The sequence below is a fragment of the Botryllus schlosseri genome, chromosome 5 (assembly GCF_051294905.1).
Source record: "Botryllus schlosseri isolate E-star chromosome 5, Bs_hap1, whole genome shotgun sequence".
NCBI lineage: Eukaryota > Metazoa > Chordata > Ascidiacea > Stolidobranchia > Styelidae > Botryllus > Botryllus schlosseri.
Window position 1 is genome coordinate 18,132,481 of NC_137240.1, and position 22,758 is coordinate 18,155,238.

The window sequence follows — 22,758 nt, forward strand, 5'->3', positions numbered from 1 at the left end:
TTACTATCAAGCCTGTTCATTAACATACCGCGATTACGCAGCCAATACGTACCAGACTTGGACAACTAGATAATTCTAGTTGTCTAATTTCACTAAATTAGAGCGAAATGCCAGTAATCTAATTCTAATCTAATTTGTGAAATGCTTCCATACTCTAATTCTAATTCTAATCTAATTTGTGAAATGTTCTTATGCTCTAATTCTAATTCTAATCTAATTTGTGAAATGTCCGTATTCTCTAATTCTAGTTCTAATCTAATTATTGTTTTCCTGAAAATGCCTCTTTGTCCGAGGCATATCGCACTATTGCAGTGATTTAAAAAGAATATCCCGCTTGCGCAGGGAAATCCAGTGCCAAGCCGCCATCGCCTTACTTACACCGTGCAGTCGTAGTAGATATTATGACGAATATAGCCTGCTAGAGTAGCTTGTAGTCTGCGAACAACATTCTAGTTTCTAAAACTTTACGTTAGTACGTAGCCATTCTGACTAGCATGGGCGATGCCCACGGTTATCATAAAAGAAGTAATATTTTATTAAAGTATAGTAAAAATCGCGCCAAGCTTGGTGTACAGAAGTTAACCATTCTCATGCACTGTTGTTGTTGTTGTTTATCAAACAAAAATATGTGGCGCGTATCGCCTCAAGGCATTTTGCACCACGCACTGTGATTTGATGTGAACTGCATTTTGCTGTATTCATTTCCCATATACAATTTCATTCAATTTCCAAGTTTTTGCGAACTAAGTATAGCTCTAATTCTAATTCTAATCTAATCCGGATAAAGCTTAGTAGCTCTAATTCTAATTCTAATCTAATTTGAAAAAAGCTGTGTAGCTCTAATTCTAATTCTAATCTAATTTGGAAAAACTGTGCAGCTCTAATTCTAATTCTATTCTAGTTTGAAAAAAAAACTGTGGAGATCTAATTCTAATTCTAATCTAATTCAGAAAAGTTGAAAATTTTCTAGTTGTCCAAGTCTGATACGTACATCACATGCCTGATCCAGATTCAAAGTAAAGTCAATGTAGCAAATTATGCCGTTAGAATTAAAGTCACACGAAGTCACCAAACCTTCTTTTTTGCCATTGTCACATTAGTTTCAAATTGTTACGTGATGTGTTTCCAAATCCATAATTCGTTAAACAAGTGAATCAGTGCTCATAATTTCTATGAATATATCACCACCCATAAAGGATGTCAAAAAAAGAAAGCCGAACGTTGAAATTCAAAGATGGTTAATAACTGCAACCTTGGCTAAACAACGAGGTCATTTCGGCAAGCTGCACAGTGCACACGTCTCGGATACCAGCTACCAGGACAATAAGCTACATATTATCCTCAGGACCGTAACTCCCGTGCCCCAAACCCCCCAGTTGGGTGGCGAGCACGACGGGCGCCCAAAATTATTTCGTGAATGAACGCACCAAGATATATGAAGTTTGGGCCAACACGGCATTCCGAGAAGGCACTGCAATTGCAACTGCTGATCAACTTAACTAAGTAAAGGGGAAAAAGCTCGACAGCGAGAAAACCTTGGCCTAAAAGGACTACTCTTATGTTGTCCGAAAACCACGATGTCCAATTGTCCATAGGCAATATATGCCAGTGAAGAAATACCAATTGGGAATCGTGTGCGTCTTTTAGTTTGGTACGCTTTGGCGATTTCAATATTTTTCACATAGCAGACGGAAGGTCAAGAAATAACAACATGTAACGAAGTAATTAAACCAACGAGCCCTCCCGAATATTTCCAAGACAGTACCTCACTCAGCTCTAGCGGTGAAACTGAGTAGGCCACTACGTGGGCTGAGAGAGGTTAAAAAATATGGCAATATGTATGCAATTCCCAATATTATTGACCAATTGAATCATGAATCATGAAAAAATTCTGCGCTTCGCGCGATTAGGGCATAAACGTTGCCAGTTAGTGTGAAAAATACATATCGTGCATCTCGATGGGGGCTGATATGAGCGCGAAGCCCCCAGGACCTTGGTTTAGAACTCTACGGGGGTGGGGGGGGGGGCAAGACCAACGTTTGGAGGGATGACGAAGGGTTGTTTCGGCCAATCCAAATACATTTTAGTGTATTGATAGAAAAGCGCGGATAGGGGTTTAGAGAGACTTTAAAATGTATCATGTTTAACATTGATTCAAAATATGACGGCAAATAAATATTTTTTGGGTAATTAACCGTCACCTCGTCATTCCCCAATATCAACACATCCACTGAGCACCAATTCGTGTAATTCACTGCTCTCAATTTAGAAATAAAATCAATACGCTGGATATTCTAAAATTTCTGACTTGGCCCGCCAACATATTTCTGCTTCTCATTTGACCCGCGGAGAAAAATAATTTCCCGCGGAGAAAAATAATTTCCCACCATTGATATAATGGATTAGCAGCATAATCGCGTTAATTTGTTTGATTTCGGCATTCTAAGTACATTGATATATGTAACTATTTCACACCAGGCCGATCTATTTTATAAATTATAATATGTTGACTTATAGCAAGACTTACTTTCGTTTTAGGGGTAAGTACAACGCCACTTAGTAGGGATGGTGTGAACGTGAGGTTCACATTCATGGTCTGTGTGTGAACCTCAGAAATTTAAAGGTTCGCGTGCGCAAATGAACCGTGGTACGTTCTACCATGTGAACCTTTTTAATTTATTAAAATTATTCTTGCATGTCTTTATAACATCTTTGGTTGAAATTATATAAATGTTAGCTTCGGGACACTCTCTGCATTACATGACAGTAGTGATGGTGTGGACCTCTGGAAGGTTCCGGTTCATATGAACGCTAACCTTTTTGAAAGGTTCTGTGTGAACGCGAACGTGAACCTCATGACGTCACGTGACGTCATATTGCTATTTCTTACCATACATTCAAGCGAAGTTATATATATTGATGTACACGATACCTAGTGACGACTCGGGCCACATAATGCCACAATGGTGACAATACTGAAGTACATACTGATTTTTTAAACGTCGCCAAATGTATCAACTGAAGCAATCAAAGGCTGTAATAATCACATAAAATCAATATCTTCCGTCGGTATGCCAACAATTTCGACGAGGACTTGTCAGGGAATATAAGCTCACGCCTTAACCGACACACCGACAAGATAGCGTAATGGTTAAGCGTCCCGCTTCTTGATCGGTAGGTCGTGGGTTCGATTCCGGGCCGGGGTCAGACCAAAGACCTGATTAGTAACACTGGTATCCGTGGCTTCCCTGCTTGGCGCTCATGCATTACTGGGATAGCATGGAGGGGTGGTGCATGACTTAGAAAGCTGTAAAGGCTATATCTGCACTTCCTTGTCCAGCGGCATATGCACATCATGTACTCATGGTATGCATATGCGCAGATCGCGTGTATGTGTATCATGAGTCGGTGTATATGCCGCAAAAACATCAAGGACAAAAATAAACTACGTCCTTTCCTTAACGGTCTATAGGCCAGACCGGACAATGTATTCGGCGTTTGGGTGGTGCTACGTTGATATTGATCAGAGTGTATAGCGGACTTTACCCCATTAACAAGTAATGCAGCAGTAGTCAACGACCCAATCGCACGGATATGGATTTTATGATACAATAAACATATGAAATCGAAACGGAGCCCGTATGCGTGCTACATTTTTCCATCTGACATGGATATCAATTCCATTGATTGGTTGAATAAGCATCATCCACTGACTATACCTACATGTAGAGTATTTCGCTCTTGATGTTGTATGATTGCGGGTCGAGCTCACAGCAGAGAGTCACTAAATATTCACAAACAGAAAGCTGGATATTTCGAGCAAACTTTTGTAACAAAGCAGCTAAACTTTATCAGATTGGTGAGGCGCATGCTAGTTTAGTGCTGATTTTCTATGATGCCAGCTCCATGCATAGAGTGGCCCGCAGTTAAAATGCAATAAATTTCAACCAAAGTTGTTATAAGGACGTGAAAATTGTAATACATGAAAACGGTTCACAGTGCAGAACCTACCAAGGTGCGTTTGTGAACGTGTACCTCTAACTTTCCGAGGTTCACACACAGAACGCTAACGTGAACCTCACGTTCACACCATCCCTACATGGCAGCATGAAAAGTATTCATCGCTAAACGAGTACACACCTCGCCAATTTTAAAAAAAAATATTTACTTTGTGGGAAAACATTGCTTGAAATATTCAGCTTTCTGCTGAAATATTTAGTTATTTTCTGGTGTGAACATAACCCGCAATCACACAACAACAAGAACGAAATACATTACCTGTAGGAAGGCATTCTCACCATCGAGAATGGAAATCATTTAGAAGTGATGTTCACGTTTATAAATTAGAACTGCCAACATAGCCATTCACATTGCGACTGTTAGGTAGCGTGCCAGCACTGCAGGTAAAATGTAGGCTCAGGGCGCAACGTTATGTTGCAGGCGACAAATTCTACAATAGCGAAGTAAAGTTGATCAAAATATATCAGTTACAAATTTCCCCGCTGCTGAGGTATATTATTCCGGTTTGTTGGAACTACAATTGAACTGCGGGTGGCTGCCAGTAACACTATAGTGGTATACTATCCTCACAGGTGCTATGACACGATCTGCGTGGAAATGCGTTTGGCATCTATGTATAAATACACCTCTACGCCTCTGTATTTGTTAGTGGCGATCGTGATTGGACTCTTCGATGCGACGGTTAATTACATCGACAATGCGGTAGTGGCAGACTTTATTGTCAAGCCAATCTTATGAAATTGAGCTCAACCTGAAGTTTAAACGAGATCTCGGCAGGCCATGCAAGTATGTGGAATCAGAGGTAATAGCTGATAATTCAAAACCTCACACGGAAGCGGAGGAAGTTCTTCTTCCGGCCTGCAGTAAAATCGTAAAAAATGTTTGGCAAGAATTGAAAACGATTCCCATGTCTAATGATACCATTCGTAGACGTATTTGTGAGATGTCCGCAGAGATAAAGGAAAACTCAAGAATAGAAAAGCCTACTTGAGTGCTCCGAAAAGGTAGAAGTACTTCGTCAGTGACCACTTCTGTAAGACTATGGTTGCTGCTATACGCATTCTGGTAGTTTGCCTGTGCCGTAAGCCAAAAGAGTTCAGAAACACTGTGCTTGTGGGTCGCGAACTATTTTTCATTTTCAAAGTGTGCCGCGAGGTCAAATAGGCTGAGAACCACTGGTTTAACTCATTTCGCTGTGTGGCCTCACACTAACGTTTGAAAGTACTCACTTAACTTACGTTCGAAGCAGCTTTCATCCAAATCTGATAGAGGTAATTAAGATTAGCCTCTAGCAGTGCTTTTCAACCTGTGTGACGGTCCGCACTTGTGCGAAGGAAAAAAATTGCAGTGCGAATGATAAAGGTGGTGCGAATAGAGCGAATGAAAATACGGATCAAGTGCGAATGAAAATCGTGACTAATTGTTAATTTTTCTGTCGTGGAATAATTCAACCAAACCTAATAGGAAATTTAGGGTCAGTGTAACTTTTGTAGTGGCGACGCAATTGTAAAATCTTGTTTAACTTACGACGCACCCCTAAAGTAGCTCTCACAAGCAGTAGTGAATTAATATTTTCGCACTCTAATTATAACGTAACCAATAGCCAGGTTTGGATGCAGGTGCAGAGGCAGACATGTGGTATATCAGTCTCAGGCTGGAGAATGACCGATGCTGGAGGGCTAAAAAATTCGATATGGATATATTCTGTTGCCGGCACGGAAAAGTACCGCTCTTGCAATCTGAGTAGACAGTAGTACAACTGCGACACGCACGAAGAGGAATTTAATTTGCTCTTAATTGAAATCGCGTGCGTCAGACATGTTTTATAGATCTGTGTTGGGTAGAATTCTGGTGTGGGCGTTCTTTATGTCATGCATGTCCGTAAAACCGTAGCATAGAACTGTAATACTAAAAATGAATTCCTTTTCATGGGTAAGGCTCGGGTCGCGAGATGCAACAACAACTCAAATGTTGGTGGTAGTCTATAATGCTCGTTACCGTTATTAAACTGTTATGAATTCTCAAGTTAGATTGAGTTAAACAGTAGAAAACACAGTATCGTGAGTTTATTCGCTCGTCTCATATGCTCGCGTGACAGAAGTTGGAGCAACGTATCATAAAGTAGCGAGATGTAATGTGCCTTCTCTCCTTTATCGTTTTGCACGTTGTGTTCCAAGACATACGTCAAAAGCCTCAACACAAACATGTGGGTTTTTCACCCTTTCGTCAAACTGGAGCCTCCTGGGCCTTCGTGTCAGCGCTCAAAAACGATTTCTGTCAGTAAGCATTTTTTCACTCGCGAAAAATACGCTGTATTTTGGATGGGAGTCAAGAACAGATTTTAAGACCTCGCGATCCAAGTAGACGTTCTTGTACAAAACCCAACAACTTGTTTGGCCGAGAACGGTTTTAGTGAATTATTTGAAATCAAAACGAGCAAAAAAAGTTGACTTTTTAAAGAGACACCTGATAGCTTAAGCTACATAGTAGCCAATTTGTGGCACATATGAACAAAATGTTGGTAAGTATCTTCATCTTGTTTCTGTAGAACAATTTTCGATTAGTTTGAGCGAATGAAATTAATTTTACAGAAAAAGTGCGAATGGAGCTCTAAAAGGTTGAAAAGCATTGGCCTCAAGTATTAGGCTGTCCGAATTTGGGTGGAATTTCGCGGTAACTCTTCCACTTCTACGCCTTGGCATTGCCAACCACCTACGTCCAATTCCATTTTAGTACTGACTATCGAATATTTTACTCACCAGAACCTGAGTCCAAGATGCAATACACCCAATATTGATCGCTTGGGCCCCCAACGTGATAAAATCCGGATTCGGTGATGCCATTCCGATGCACCAAATGGTGGCAGGTGTATACATCTGTGAATAAACTCCTAATCTGTGAATGGTCAACCATATGGATATACTTTACATAGTGATTCTGACAATTATCCGACATATGTTGAATATACATAATTTTCTGGCCACTCTATAACGCGTGCTAGCGTTTTTTTTTTAATGAGGTATGAAGTACATTTTCTATCAGCATGACGCCGAACTAGCAATGTTGTGCATTTTTTTTCGACTGAATACAACAGTGGATTTTTGAACATAGGTCGTGAATTAGCTAGGATATTATTTCTAATTGGAGCTCTGGCGATTCTAGGGTTGGTATTCTCATTTGGTCTCCAACAGACTATACACGGGCGGGATGACCGTCGGGCGCGTCGTATCCGGTACGGAGGATTAGTTCAACAGCCCAGCTTTACAGCTGCTTTTGAACGTTCTCAACTCCTAGTAAGGCCACCCCCTTTCGACCCGAGAATGTAGGAAAGTATCTTTCGTTGTGATACCACAAATTATATTTATTACTTTCATTCGTGATGTAACTTATGGAATTCTTCATAGTCCCAGATTTCGTAAAAATAAAGTTTTTTCGTGTAACAACCTGTCAGTTTTTAAGCCAAAAAGTATTTTAGGCCAAACTACTTCGTAGGGACAGACAGTTCCAACCAGAAATGAAGAAATGTAGTATAATCCTAAAATCTTGTGCGAAAACGTCTAATTTACATACATGACGGCGTAATTTTGTCCAAATTCAATTTTTATAACGTCAAAAGTCGATACAGATACTAGCATTTCTATTAGCAGTTCTATGCTCTTCTGAATGCACATTTATTTTGATATTATAGTTATTTGATTCAGAATATTAATGGCGAATCAATCTGTGTTTCAAACATCTAGTAAAATGTAATGACTTTGAATCATTTCTCATAATTCCAAAATTCAATTCACTTGAATTGTGACTTGACTTGACTTGACTCGAATCAACTTCGAAAATCGTTTGACTTGTTTGACTCAAGTAAAAATGTGCAATAACTGGAGAGGACACTGCTAACCAATGATGGCCAAGACTGCCGTATCACAACAAAACATATGTCCGAGTTAAGTGTGTGCCCTGACCTCCAGGGAACTTCTGAGACTACCTCAGGGAACCCCTTGCGTTCAATTAAAGACCGGTTATGATCTACTGAAATAGCATATTGCAAATAATTAAAATCTATACCTGCATAATGTTTAAAATCACAGTAAACGTACGACGCCTGATTCCCTCCATAGTAGTTGCTTCTCATCAAATAGTAACCTGCTGTTGTAATCCCATGATCGTCCCTCAACTGTGAGCAGTTTCGAACACCTTTTGAAACAAGAGTATGTTTCACCCCTAAAATTATAGATCATTACATTTATTCCTGCAAAGCGGTGGGAAGCCGAATTATAACTCACAGTTATTATTTCGGAAGAGGTGATTAGTGATATATGGTGTTCATTGCCCGAAACAACGTGAGTTAGCCTATCTCTCTCAAAGTGACGTCATCAGCGATAGTAGGGTGAGCCAATAAGCAGTGTGTTCGCGTTTGGTACAAAAAGCTTATCATTTTGAACTTCGAAACCATGAAAATTAAACTAAGCGTTTTAGATAATAATGAATTTGAGTTAAATTTCATCTTCTCAGACAGAAAACCAGGCTAAATCGCCTTGCTGTAGCATGTTTGCAGCATAGCATCATTTTAAGCTATACAGCAGAGGTATGCAACTTGAATGACCTAATTATCCATCATTTCCGACTATTCAGCCTCAAGAAAAACGGCTCCATAACACCTGAGGTCTACGCCTCCATCAGACCGGTCGGGGCACAGAGGCCACGTATGTATGGACTGCCAAAAACTCATAAAACCAACGTGCCCGTTCGACCAATTCTTTTTATGATTGGATCGGCGCAGCACAAGCTCGCGAAGTGGCTTATCGGTATTTTGGAACCAGTGCGTTCCATGTATGATTCGCATTGCGTCGCTGATTCGTTTACATTCGCGCACGAGATGAAAACCACCGACCTTCCAAACTCGAATATGTTCCTCGGTTCTTATGATATCGTTAGCCTCTTCACGAACGTGCCGCTGAAGGAGACCATTGATATCTGTGCGGACGCGCTATATGGTGGTGGTGATTTAGCACCACCTTCCTTCTCGCGTAAAGTGTTCGTTGAACTTCTTAATACTAGGCTTACCATATTTTGGAAATATAAAATAAGGACACATTTTCAGAAATTTGAGCCTTGCAAAACCAGGGAAGAATTTACAAAAACCGGTGAAAATTTTTCCCACTTTGTGATCGGTTGACTAAAAAAAAAAGGTCTTTTTTCCGTTAAGACCTAATATCACCGTTTTTCACTCCGAAATACCCGCCGGAGCGTCACTTGCGTCCTAATTTACGGCATATCACTCGCAATTTGCTCAAAATCTGACCTAAATTTTCAAAAAAGAGGACATAATCTCAAAAAAGAGGACAAAAGGGCGTCCTCCGAGGACACTTTCAAAAAAGTCAAAAAATAGGACAAATCCTCTTAAAAGAGGACGTATGGTAACCCTACTTAATACGGCTACTTGCTCTGTTGAGTTTAGTTTTAACGATACCATCTACATGCAAACCGACTGTGTAGCTATAGGTAGCCCTCTTGGCCCGATTTTAGCCAATATATTTGTGGGATTCCATGAAAACAGACTTTTCGCGTCCGATAAAACCAAGCCTCCATTCATGTACCGTCGCTATGTCGACGACACCTTCGTTATCTGTCAAAATGAGACGGAGTTCGATGACTTCTTTGATAACATGAATTCTCTACACTCGTCTTTAAAATTCACATTTGCAAAAGAGCGTGCTAACTCGTTACCATTCTTAGACGTTCTAGTGGAAAAACAGGGTATTAGCTTTGTCACTTCGGTTTACCGGAAGCCAACGTTTACAGGGCATTATATACGCTGGAATTCTTTTAGCCCGAATCGCCGTAAACTAAATTTGATTGGCACGTTGGTGCACAGAGCCTTGATGATTTATTCGGATGTAAAATTAAACGCGGAGCTAGAATATATCCGCAAAATTCTAATCGATAACGGGTACCCCGAACACATCATCAAGAGTCCTGTGGACAGAAAATTCAGTAATTTCAATCCCAACAAATCACAAAACACGGTCTGAAGAAAATGTATAGATACATTTACCGTGGCTGGGCCCAATCACTTCCCGGTTTGAAAAACAATTGATTTCTGCTGTAAATCGCTGTTACGATAACGTAAAAACTAATGTTGTGTTTACCACCAAACAATTGCTTCCTGCAACGCGCAAAGATGTTCTTCCGGCTTCTCAACAAAGCAATATAGTCTATGATTTCAAGTGCCACTGTGATTGTCGGTACGTGGGAAGAACAACTCAGCGCTTGCAGGAACGCATCAAACAACATGTTCCGAGCGTTATTAGATCACGTACATTGGACTCTCGCGAAGACGCAGCCGTAACTGATCTGCGATTACTAGAACGTAATCAGGCCATGGCTATGAACTCTGCCATCGGCAAGCATTTGGCTGAGAATGCAACTTGCGCTAAAAACTATCGCGATGAAAGATTTTCTATATTAGGTAGAGGCCGCACTAATTTCAATCTGTCTGCACTGGAATCGACTTATATTAAAATCCACCGACCGCGCTTGTGTCAGCAGAAGGAATTTTTAGTGAATCTAAAAATTGGCCACTAGCTGCGCTCGCGGTTTGCCTGTATTCCATGTTGTTTGTTTCTATGACGTCATAATTGGTTGTATGCAATGTAGCTAGATGCATGTTTTTGAAATTCTCCATTTGCTGACGATTGCCCTTGAAAAGTGTCAGCTCGAAAAGCTTCAGGTTTTAATATATTTTACTATGAATATATTATTAAAATGTATATTATATATGCAAAAACCATATCTGCTGATTCACATAATTCAACAGCAGGCCTTCGCGAAATTAGGAATCTTTGCTTCTTAGGCACTACCTTTCCCGATTAACCACGTTCCTTGGGATTTAACAGCAGAGCATTCATATGTTCCATGTTCAATTTTCATTCATGAGCGCCGAACCTCGGTATGCTAGATAGGCATGTGAAAAGTGTGGGTAATCGGCATGCCCGCAATTTCATCATCAACACAACCTTGTTGTCTAATTGTACGGTTCGAAAATAATGATCACTATGTATTACGCGAAATTGGACAGAGGATGAAAACGTGATTTCGTTCCGCATGTCGGTATGACGATCCCGCGCCGAGAAATTCCATCCCATCGTTGTTATGAGTCGGATGAGCAAATACTCGTTCTTTCTTGATAGTTTTTTGATCGGGCCGCGAAATTGAACAGTGTTATTGTGTATGCAACTATGCATGGGATTTGGAATTCATTACTGCGCATGATCGTCATTTACTCCAGTAAGGAATTTCGAGCGTAAATATGGGATCCCCATATACAGTCCCATTCGATAGTTTTCATAGCCGGAGCCGCAGCCGGACCCGGATCAGTGGTAATAAATGCGGCTCCTGAGCTGGACACGGATCTAATGTATGATAGAAGAAAGCTCCGGAGCCGGAGTTGAACCAATTCAACATTTACAGCTGCTCCAAAGCCCCGATCTCAACGCATTTCCTCTGTCACAAAGCGAAAAATTGAAACAGTTCGAGAATCTTTAGACACATCTGAATATGTGGATGGCGGCTATTTTTGCTCAGGTTTTGTTACGTATGATTCACTGAGTGATGCAAATCCACTAATGTGGCCATTGGTGTCATGAGCAGACTTTATAGCGCGCCCACGATCAGAGCACGCCATATTTTGGTGACCCCGACGTGATATTCCAGCCGACGTGATTCTGGCAATGCAACGCGGTAGACGGGACTACTGTGATGCCGTAAGCTCGGCCAGGATCGATGATAGAAAGCGATTGACTGGCGATACGCTAAAACTTGATTTGAACTGGTCACATTTGAATCGTTGAGTTTGTCTTCGTGAGTGCGGGATTTCAATCACACGGAATTGCAGACCTCGCCTAAACTATAATTGCTTTGAGTACGACGCTTCGACTCGATGCCACTCAACACGCATTGTACTGCTGCGTGAGCGGAATTGATTCGAGTATCTCTGTCAGTATGATTTTGATGGAGCACGCCATACCGCTGACAGTTCGTCCAGGCAAGACTCAAGGGGGCGTGAAGTTGAGCTCAACGGAAAATTCTTTCGCGATCCGCGCGATATCCATCCAATTGCTCTGTATTTCGTCTGAATTTATGAAATTAAAATTTAAAACGTCTCATATCCACAGTCGTGGCCTTCCAAGCCATCAAACTATCCGTTAGGTAAGCGGGTCGACAAATCTTTCACCATCATAAGGGGGGGAGGGGGGGCGTGTCTTGAAAAGTTTGAGAACACCTGTTCTAAGGTAAATACTACCTATATTATTCTTTTATGTTTTACTTTCTGGCACGACAGCCCGATCTTAAGGCCCACGCAGTTGGAAAGGTTTCAATTGTTAAACATCACAAAAATCCTAAACGAGATTGACATAATTCGGATCACGAGTGTGATTTCAGATTGGCCACTTCACTTTTAATTATTTCAGTAATGCGCTTATAGAAACGATTCGCGCGTGTCTCAGGTAGATTCTTTCTCTGTACGAGTCGAACTAGGGTATTTATATTTTATCTACACATAGTCCAAGCGTGTTTGAAGCGAACATGGTTATAATGCTGTTAGCATTGCGTGTCCAGAAACTGAACCAAAAGTGGAATTAGTAAATCTATGAACGGATCGCTGCTCACAGATTTACATTTTAATCCTGTTCTAAGAATCGAGACAACCGACTTTCATCTCTATAGTTTTCACAAATTGGTTATTGAGGTCGACCAGCCTATGAAATCTCGCCACTGTTTCTGACGCGTGTATACAATATCATCACTGCATTGTTTGGTTTGTTTTAAATAATCATATATATTATCTTCATGTCCTCACTATATAATCAAATACCGATATTGCGTTTTGATTTATAATCCCAATTTTATATAGTGCGACCAGCGGATAGATTCAGATGTTGAATGTGACCCGCGAGCTCAAAAGTTTGCCCACTCCTGCCCTAGACCGACATACTTGTTTTTCTACGTAGATACTAGATACTAAGGCAGCTATAACTGCAGTCTCACTACGCATTCCAAATGCAGAATGAAAGATGAGCCGAACGAAACTCTACGCAACCAATGGAACCATTATTCCTGATGGGACCATGGATCGAATCGAATCACCTCGACGTCGACAGAAACAGCAGGAAATGCGCTCGGACGCAGATCACCCTTCACTTAATCTTGTCGAGGTACCAGATGACTTACAACCAACCTATCACCTTAATAGACCTGTGCCGGAGGAAAACGCTCATCATATCATAATTATGTGGCAGACGCTTTCGACTTTCTGCTCTACATTACCCGCTCACGCTTCCGAGAATCTACTAGACTTCTCCTAACTTCTCCTAACTTCTCCTTGTCGAAGAATTCCGTCCCGTAATGTTAATAGACATTCTACATATTCATTTATTTGTTCCATGTGTATTGACCGTTTTTCAGTTAACTCTAATGAATTCTTATGCATGTCATGCCTAATGCTTATCGTTATTTTACGCAATCAGTCACTACTAGACATCACATATCCCAAAACTGTTGTGAGGTTGATCATCACACGATGTGGTGGTACTAACTTTGACAACACCTATGTTGGCGAATTATGACATTTTCTCTTATGCCCAAAAGTTTTCGCAGCCCATAAATCTACTTGCGTGACACTTGATTAGACAACGCTTGCAGTCCCGCAATTCCAAAATCATTCATTTCTCAAGTACCTCGATTAATTATATGTTCTCGCCATCAGAGCTTTCGTAATGTGTATGACACTTCCAATTACATCAATAACTTCGTTAATTGGTCAATCCCATTTCTAGTAGTAATTATAGACAGAGGTGGTCAGTAACGAAGTACTTCTACTTTTTCGAAGTACTCAAGTAGCTTTACTCTACTTCTGGTACTTACTCAAGTAGATCTCAAGTCGTAATATTTTGTGATCTACTTACTTAATTCTCGCTATTTTCATTTTATTCCTCCAATAAGGAAGATAGCGTGAGGAATTTAGGGGCTTTTTTCACGGAGTATCAACATTTAATTTTCATGAAAGTTGAGTAAAGCCAGAATTTTCGTCGTGCTTCGCGCTCAGTGGATACGGAGTAACCAGTAGCGTTGGGACCCCGGGAAATCCCGGGATTTGAAGCAATCCCGATCCCGGGGTTAACCCCAATGAAATCTCGGGATTCGTAAACATCATCTAGCAGGGCTGACGTAGCGCCATATCTCATTTTTTTGGTAATAAAGCAGTGACACAAACTGGACTGATTGTCTAAAACATTGTTTTTAACCCTTTTTTTCCTTCAGCGCCCCTTTTCGAAAATTGCCTAGGTCTGGCGTCTTCCACTCATATTTTAATGATATTTCGCTAACTAATTACGAAACCGCCAAAGCGATGATACTCTTGATCAGTGGTTCCTAACCATTTTGGATGTCGGAGCTCCATTTCAAACTTCAGAGTATACATTTGGAGCCGCATTAAAACACTCTCGAGTATGCTATATAGCCTACTTATATCGAAAATTTAAAGGTAGCTGATAACCTACCTGTAAATCTCACCATCTAGCTCACTCAAAAGCATGCACATGAACAGCGCATAATATACTTCTGAAGATTCTGTATCAGTTATTTTAGCATTAATAGACACAGATTGGAAAGTGCTATACATTGAAATAAATGGAAAATGCACATCATTACTATGACATACTATTTTGTTGTTATGTGCTAGCTCTACATAATTCCAGCACTTGATACACAAGTTTGCTGGGGATTATTCGCTGAATAATATTGGATTTATTGCAATTTATACTTGACTATGAGCCGTTATTTTGATGTTAGTAAAATTGTGTCGAACTTTACACTTCCCATAGACGATATATAAAGGTCTACGATCAGCAGAACTCAAGATATATCGTTGTCTGACTGGTATTTATCCTTGCGTTTGACGTTCGTATGCAAGAATTCTGTTTCCCTGTATTCAGATGCGGCTTGGGACGGCTTCAGACATAACTATTATCCCTCATTTGAGCATTCATATACAGAAATTGCCTATAACTGTACATAGAAATAAACAACAACTGTCGTCCATTATATTTTGTGGCATATTTAGTGGTCACTCAGAGCCGCAATAAGGCTACCTTTGAGCCACGGTTGGGAATCACTGCTCTTGATGATCACGTGTTTTGCGTCAATATTACAAGGAATAAATATAGTTTATGTAGCTTGTATGTATGTGCATTTTACTATTTTGCTATTCCCAGGAAATATCGGGATTGAGAAGCGAAAATATCGTGGAAAACCCGATCCCGGGATTTCAAATTTGATCCCGAAGTCTCAACCCTAGTAACCAGTATGATTTCACGAAAGTATCGGTGAATATAATTTAGATAGCGGGTTGGCGTGATTCCGTTCACACCGCATTGTCGCCCTTCGCCCATATGAAATATTTCATCACAGTATATATCGCTCGAAAATGATGTTTAGCAATCTAGCATTTACATATCATATCGTAATCTAGCAGTCCATGGCGTTTTCTAATCTGGAAAAGGGAATTCGGACATTTTTTTAGTTTTAGAGCTGCTTGAGCATACCAACTTTGAAACTTTCTGGACTAAAGACATGAAATACATTTTCCTCTTTTTGAAGTAGTATTTATATTGCACTTTCAATCCCCAATATCATACACTTTGAGATTTAATTAATATCAGTTCTGTTGTTTGGATAACATACATTTTGAAGTATAAAAGCAAGTGTAGTAATGCCTCCAACTTCTGGAAATAAAGCTAAACAATATGGCATTTTTACGAACCACCATATTTTTATCAACGTTTACTAATCGCGCAAAATGTTTACACCGTGTCCTATTCAGCTTCTCCGTATTGCCTATGGAATAAGTACTTCTACTCGTACTTGAGTAGATTTTTTTCTTCGCTACTTATACTTCTCCTCGAGTAGCTTTCTTGACTACTTTACCGTCAAGATAGCGTGATGGTTAAGCGTCGGTAGGTCGTGGATTCGATTCCCGGCCGGGTCAGACCAAAGACCTGATTAGTAACACTGGTATCCATGGCTTCCCTGCTTGGCGCTCATGCATTACCGGGATAGCATGGAGGGGTGTTGCATGACTTAGAAAGCCGTAAGGATATATCTGCACTTCATTGTCCAGCGGCATATGCACATCATGCACTCATGGTATGCATATGCGCAGATCGTGTGTATGTGTATCATGAGTCGGTGTAGGGGAGATGTGGTACCGATGGATCAAAAATTGGAAAATGTTCGCTGGCCCCAAAATGTTCAGCCGAAAACAGCAGATCTTTTGCTGGCTCAGCACTTTGATACAAGCTCTACCTATCGCGCACATATACATGAATATCCGTCTTTTCAAAAAATATTTATGGACGTTTAAAATTTGTTGCTCGATCGTGTCATCGCTCCCCACCCGCTGGGTCCAATGGCACACGACCCGAGGACCTATGACACATATACCCTGAAAAACTCAGATGTGAAAACTTTTTTTGCTCAGCATTATAATCTAAGCTACAGCAACCATCGAAAAATAGATTAAATATTGACTCAAATGTTGTCATAAAATCACGTTTCGATTTAGGCTCGGACTTATAAATTTGAGGGTACATACCTTTCGCCCGAAAATCGACAGTGTGACTTCCAAAGACCTCGTTATAGCGATAAAACATCATATTCAATTATTACATAAAGATTTTCTGTACGTAGTCATGTTTCATTTGTTTCATGATTAGTATGCTTGATTATTTTGCTTGATTTGGCTATTGTATCATCGGTCCCCCCCCCTATTCATTTTGTACATGAATCGAAAAAAATTCCACTCAAGGAAAGAACTGAAAAAAATAATAGGTTCCATTATATAGCCTGATACAAGCACTAGACTTCACAATAAAAACGATTGCTGGTTTGTTCGTGTTGAAGGTTACAAAAAAATGTATATGTCGATCTAAATTTAGTTTACACCCCCCAAAACAAAAAACATCCGTGAGAGACCCCATAGCTCGCGCACGTCGAATTTTTTTGTATGTGAGGAAAGATTTTGCCAGCATGCAATTGTAGACAAGTTCACGGAGTGTAATCATGGAATTATCATAGAGAATTTTCATAGTATTTTCGGTCCCAGTGATCCATCGGTACCACATCTCCCCTATATGCCGCAAAAACATTAAGGACAAAAATAAACTACGTCCTTTTCTTCCTTTTCTTTCCTTTGACCACCTCTGATTATAGACATCGATAATTTCGGTCACGCCGACGAATCGAAACGCATTTTTCTCTGGGCTAGATCCCAGATAACTTTCATTCGAAATGAAAATTACATGTCCCAATCGATTATACAATTATACTCACATGTTTTTGCGGTGATATTAACCGTAGATCACTTGATCCGGATTTATTCAGGTCCAATCCTTAAGGTTTAGAATGCACTGATAAGTGTTTCACCGTTCTACAAACGGATCATTATCCGCATGACGCCTCAACCGATGGGCTGATACCTTTTGTATGCCAGCGGCCGTGTTATTCGTACCACACGTCACTTGAATGATTTTGTGTTGTGACCAGTATTTAAATGGATATTTAGTGTTATACTCGTTCATTTTTCCGTCATCACTTGTATTAGTTTCGCTGTAGGCTTATTCATCTCTTTGTATGTCGTACAAAGCGTGTCTATCGAACTTTTCACATTTGCTATTGTATATTTATCGCTAAACGAATCATTTTGTCGTTTATAGCTTTACCATCACACCCACCTCACCTTCGTTCGTCGATAGACCACTAGAATTGTACTATAGTACTATAGTATGCGAATCTTAGTCTGTAATAACTACCAGTTCATGCTGGTAGAGTCCTTCACTTAGTAGTTTAATCGTTGACTGTAGTATCCATAATATTCTAAAGGTTTTACCAACTAGGATGGCCCTTGTGGCGCACCGCTCATTGATTACTCAACGATTACCCCGATTTGATTATTATCCTCGTTGATTCGCATGATTGGCTACCTCTTGTTGTGCTGCACTCCGATGAGCAGTCGCCTTTTGGTCACCGTCCGAGGGGCAGTCGCTTTTAGTTAGCTTTAAGCAAACACCGTCAAGATTTTAGATATTCCCGATAAAGGCGTGCGCTGGCGTGTTAACTTTGTTTTAACCGAGCCGCGGACCTAGAAGAACGTGCGGCGACGACAGAGCACATTACACTGCTCAACACTATTTTTGTTGACTTTGATCAGACAATTGATTTAGACTAACTTTTGGGCGCTAATTCAAAAATGACTTCAGTTTTTCTCTATCACGTCATTTTTTTGGGTTAGGCACCCACCACATTGTCTCATAACCCACATAATAGCACTATTTTTATTATTTTCTGTTTATTGTATAAAACGTTTAAATAACCAAAATCTGTCGAAAGTCAATCAATAGACTTCAAATAAACATTTGCATTGCTTTATTTGGTTGATTTAAACTGATATTGCTTCTACAGGACAAATAAAGTTTGAGTTTCAGGGTCCAAATTTACGCTAATAAACTATAATTATATTGGTTGTCTAGTTCGATACTCGAGCAATTGTCTGCTAACATATGTATGCTCCAATCTACTCTGGTATCTTACCCCTATCATCTTCAGATGTTGGGGAACATTTTCTCCTTGTCCATCGTAAGGAAATTATTTAGATATTTTAGCTATTTTGAATGTCTGCTGTCCGACATAAAGATATGGAAGTGACACATGTGCATCAGGGTTACATGTGCATCCTTATTGTCTGAGCACTAGAAAACACAATATTTCAAGCTGACACATATGATCCAATCGTGCTCGTGATATTGCAACAATTCATTGTTTCCGTATTACTCCTAATGTTTCTGTATTATTCACCAAGACTTACTGAGTGTGCAATTGTTACTGCACCTAAGACTTTGCCATTTTGGAGAGTGGCATAGTTTACGATCCTTTTTGAGCTACCTATAGGCATTTTCCATTCACTTGACTAATAAATCGGGATTCCTAACTCCTCCAGTAATCTATGGTAACGGTATCATGTGAATGCCAGTATCACGGCAATAAACAAAGTTACCGAAAGTAGGCCTACGAAGAAAAGGCTGTTTCTCCTGATCGAAAGTGAGATACCTTCTCTACCTTGCCAAGTAATCTTTTCTCACTTCATAAAGATGGTAAAAGTTCCGAAGATTTCTATTCCAAGTCCCAAAGGTTATGTCAGATCAATAACTTGTGTTGATGGACTCATAGGCGTCGACTTTTATTTTTGCATGGGGTGGCGGCAGGTGCGTAACCGGAGGGGTGTCGAAACCCCCCTTTTGAATCGCAAAACCCCGTCCTTTTGAAATGACCATTCTGATGCTAATATACAGTTGCAATTCAACAAGTCGCATTATCAGTGTCATACGAAAGACAGTCAAGAACAGTGATTCCCCAGATAGCCTTCTTGCGGCCCCAAAAATATATTAAGAAATCGAGTTATGACTATAAATAAAATTTATATTTATAAAATACTCTTGCTCGGCTTGGCCTCTGTAGTTTTTAATTATAGAATTGTAGTAAAGTCACAACAACAAAGTCACAAGTCAGGGCCGTAACTGCCGCACCCCAAACCCCCCAATTGAGGGGGGCCGAGCTCGAAGGGGGCCCAAAATTATTTCGTGAATTAGCATAAATTACAGAGTATTTTTTGAAAATTTATGCAACTTTTTCAAAAATTTTCGCACTAGGTGCGATTTCGATTCGCCACACATTTTGATTATTGGGTACTCTTCCCCAAGAAAAAATACGCAAGATTTATAGAAATGGGTATATCAGCGTTGGCCATGACCGCAACACAACGCACCAAGACATATAAAGTTTCAGGCCATGTAACATGTGACTCCAAGAAGTGTGTCAGAACGATCGGCGGCGAGAAAGCCTTGGCCGTAAAGGACTGCTTTATACTGACAAAAAACTTCGAAACATCAAAAACTTCGTTATATAAACAAAATACATATAGGTTTAATTGTCCATATAGGTGCCTAAATGACTGGCGCCGAATGTTCTTGTCTTGGCAATCTGTACCTCACAAGACAAATACCATCCCGCAGGAAAGAAAATTATATGCCAGTGAAGAAATGCCAATCTGAAATCGTGTGGTCTTTCAGTTTAGTAGGTTTGGGCAATTCTACATTTTTTGATATAGCAGATAGTAGGTTCGGAAATACCATCACGTAAAGAAGTCATACCTAGGGGTCCGCCCGCCCGAAGATGTTTAATTTTACGGGGTCAGTAGTTTCAAAGACACCTCTCACTCAACTCTACCGGTAAATCTGATTATGTGGGCAAAGAGGACAACAATGCAATTCCCGATCTTATTCACCGATTTTATCAGGAATTATCGAAATATTCGCGCGTCGCGCTGTCTCACTAAACAGTATAATTTTGTGGCAAAAGCGAACAACGTGATGCGGGGTCAGGTTATCACCCTATGGGAGCCCGGGGTCCTGAAGAAGTGCAGTTACGTTGCTGCCAACGGGTATACCGCTGCAGATGTTTAATTACTATTGAGGCGGCCTATACCTTTTCAAACACACGTCAGTAGTATGAGTAATGTGCGGAATGTGCGCATGCAAGGATTATAATAAACAAACAAGAATTATCAATATAATAAGTATTGAAAGAAATACCTCATTCTCAGTTTTGCAGCAATACTCGAAGGGAATTCCCTTCTGACTGTGCGGCAATAAAAAAGGGGGATTGACGCTAGAGAGAAAACGAACAAAGAATCTGGATTGACCTTTGTACTCAGACATGAGACTTGAGTCATTCTACTTGTACTTTTCCACTCGCCTCCTGATTCTACATCGCCTGATCTCTGGACACGAAACTTGTGTATTTTCGTACACGACGGGGCTTGATAATAGTTGCCTGCCCAGACCTGTTGTTCCGTGGTCCAATTTTGTGGCTTGGGGACAATAGTCCGTCAAACCACCCTGGTTGACTTGTCGTTCCGCGGTTGAATCAATATCGTGTACGGTGGGTCATAGGAATAATTGCCGGTCGTGACGTCAGTATAGTTTTCTCCTAATCCGTGAGATCCTGGTGCGTGTTTTAGATGTCAATAGGCTCGGCTGTACAAAATGACGCTTGTCTGTCTCATACTGTCGTACTTGACCCCTTTGATTTGTTGTCGACACAGAGAGTAACGAGAAAGGTTCTGTTATGGTTATAAATATGCGTGTCATATCGAGAACAACAAGGAATGTCGTATAGTGGAAATGTGTATTAGGCGCCCCGGCATAGATCAGCTTAAATAAAGCAACATTGTGAGTATAATAAGTATTTAAAGAAATAGCCGATTCTCAATTTGGCTTACATCAACGTGTTAACTTCCGATATTACGTACCTAGTAATTGGTGCAAGCAACAACTGCCGTTCCACACCTTTACCGCGTCCTGGCGTCTTCAGGACAGACAGTCCCAACCAAACAATGTATTTATGATGGGTTCTTTTACTGCTTCACGTCTGGTCAAGCCTAATCATGCCGGTGTCCGTAAATGATGTACAATTTACCGCGACATATTATTTTTGTATCCTGTACATGATGTACAACTTGAATCGATCAGTTGGCGAACTAATGCTTTACCCGTACGTACGATATATATATATCGCGAGCTCACCACGCACTTGTCGTTCGAGAGCGACTCATTTCGCTATAGACAATCAGTTGTGTTCGCGTGTACACTTGTTATGCCAACACCAATATCATACTAAGGATATATTGCATCGGCAGCCACGCACTGTCGCTTGAAGTCGACTAATTTCCCTGCAGACCATCAGTTGCGTTCGTGTGTGCCGTAAAATATCCTCAACACATGTTATGCCAACACCTCCAAGCATATTTGCAGCACCCTACTACGGATAGATTGATTCGGCGGAGTGTTACCGTCAGAGAATTGCTGTGTCACCCCTTCTAGCCTCGCATTTCCCGTTCGAACTCGGTAACTGTGAGTACGATGTCAGATTCAATTGTACAGTGACGAATCGGGGTAGCTCGCTTCATCGGGGATCAGTGGACTGACCTTATTTGGCTGAAACGCGCTCGTTTTCGGTGCTGCAATAATGGGGGGATGAATTGTGTCAGATCATACGTGATGCAATCTAGCCTACATTCGGTGAGGTGCAAAGATGAGTGAGAGATTTCGAAATCTGACTCCACTCCGACTCGGGTTGCCAATTCAAAGTCCAAAAAATCCGGCTAGCACGTAAAGTCCCGTTATTTCCACATGTTGTGAGGGCAAAATATAGCATGAATCCGGCTCTCAAGGCCATTTGGCTGCATCCAGCCCGGCGATAGCTCGCTCCACCGGCGATCAGCTGACTGACCTTATTTTGCTCAGTTTCGGTGGTGTAATAATGGGGGATGAATTGTGACAGATCATACGTGATGCAATCTAGTCTACCTTTGGTGCGGTGTAAAGATGAGTGAGATATTTCGAAATCCGAATCCCCCCGCCCCCGACTGAGGCGGCCAAATTGGGGTTAACCCCGGCCGGTACGTAAAGTCCTGTTACTTCCGCATATAGCGAGCGCGCAAATCAGCTGTGATCAATCGAGCGTGACACAATCGATGTCAGTCATCAACCCGCCTGTTTGACAAAACTCTCGTTTTCAGGTTGACAGCAACACATTTCGATACATTTGATGTCCCCATCGATCCTCCCA

At 40.8% G+C, this 22,758-nt stretch overlaps 1 protein-coding gene across 5 annotated transcripts in view; it reads right to left on the minus strand.

Moving 5' to 3' along the window:
- Window positions 1–22,758, minus strand: part of LOC145439306 (contactin-associated protein 1-like) — a 108,529-nt gene that overhangs the window by 2,447 nt on the left and 83,324 nt on the right. For 2 of the 5 annotated variants that reach the window (XM_080316810.1, XM_080316806.1), the window contains exon 5: window positions 6,780–6,896. The exons of 2 other annotated variants lie outside the window; for them this stretch is intronic. In XM_080316810.1, the coding sequence (XP_080172936.1) occupies window positions 6,780–6,896 (117 nt within the window). Of the gene's footprint in view, window positions 1–6,779; window positions 6,897–8,082; window positions 8,212–22,758 lie in introns of all 5 variants that reach the window. One more of the 5 variants, XM_080316812.1, reaches the window with a different exon arrangement.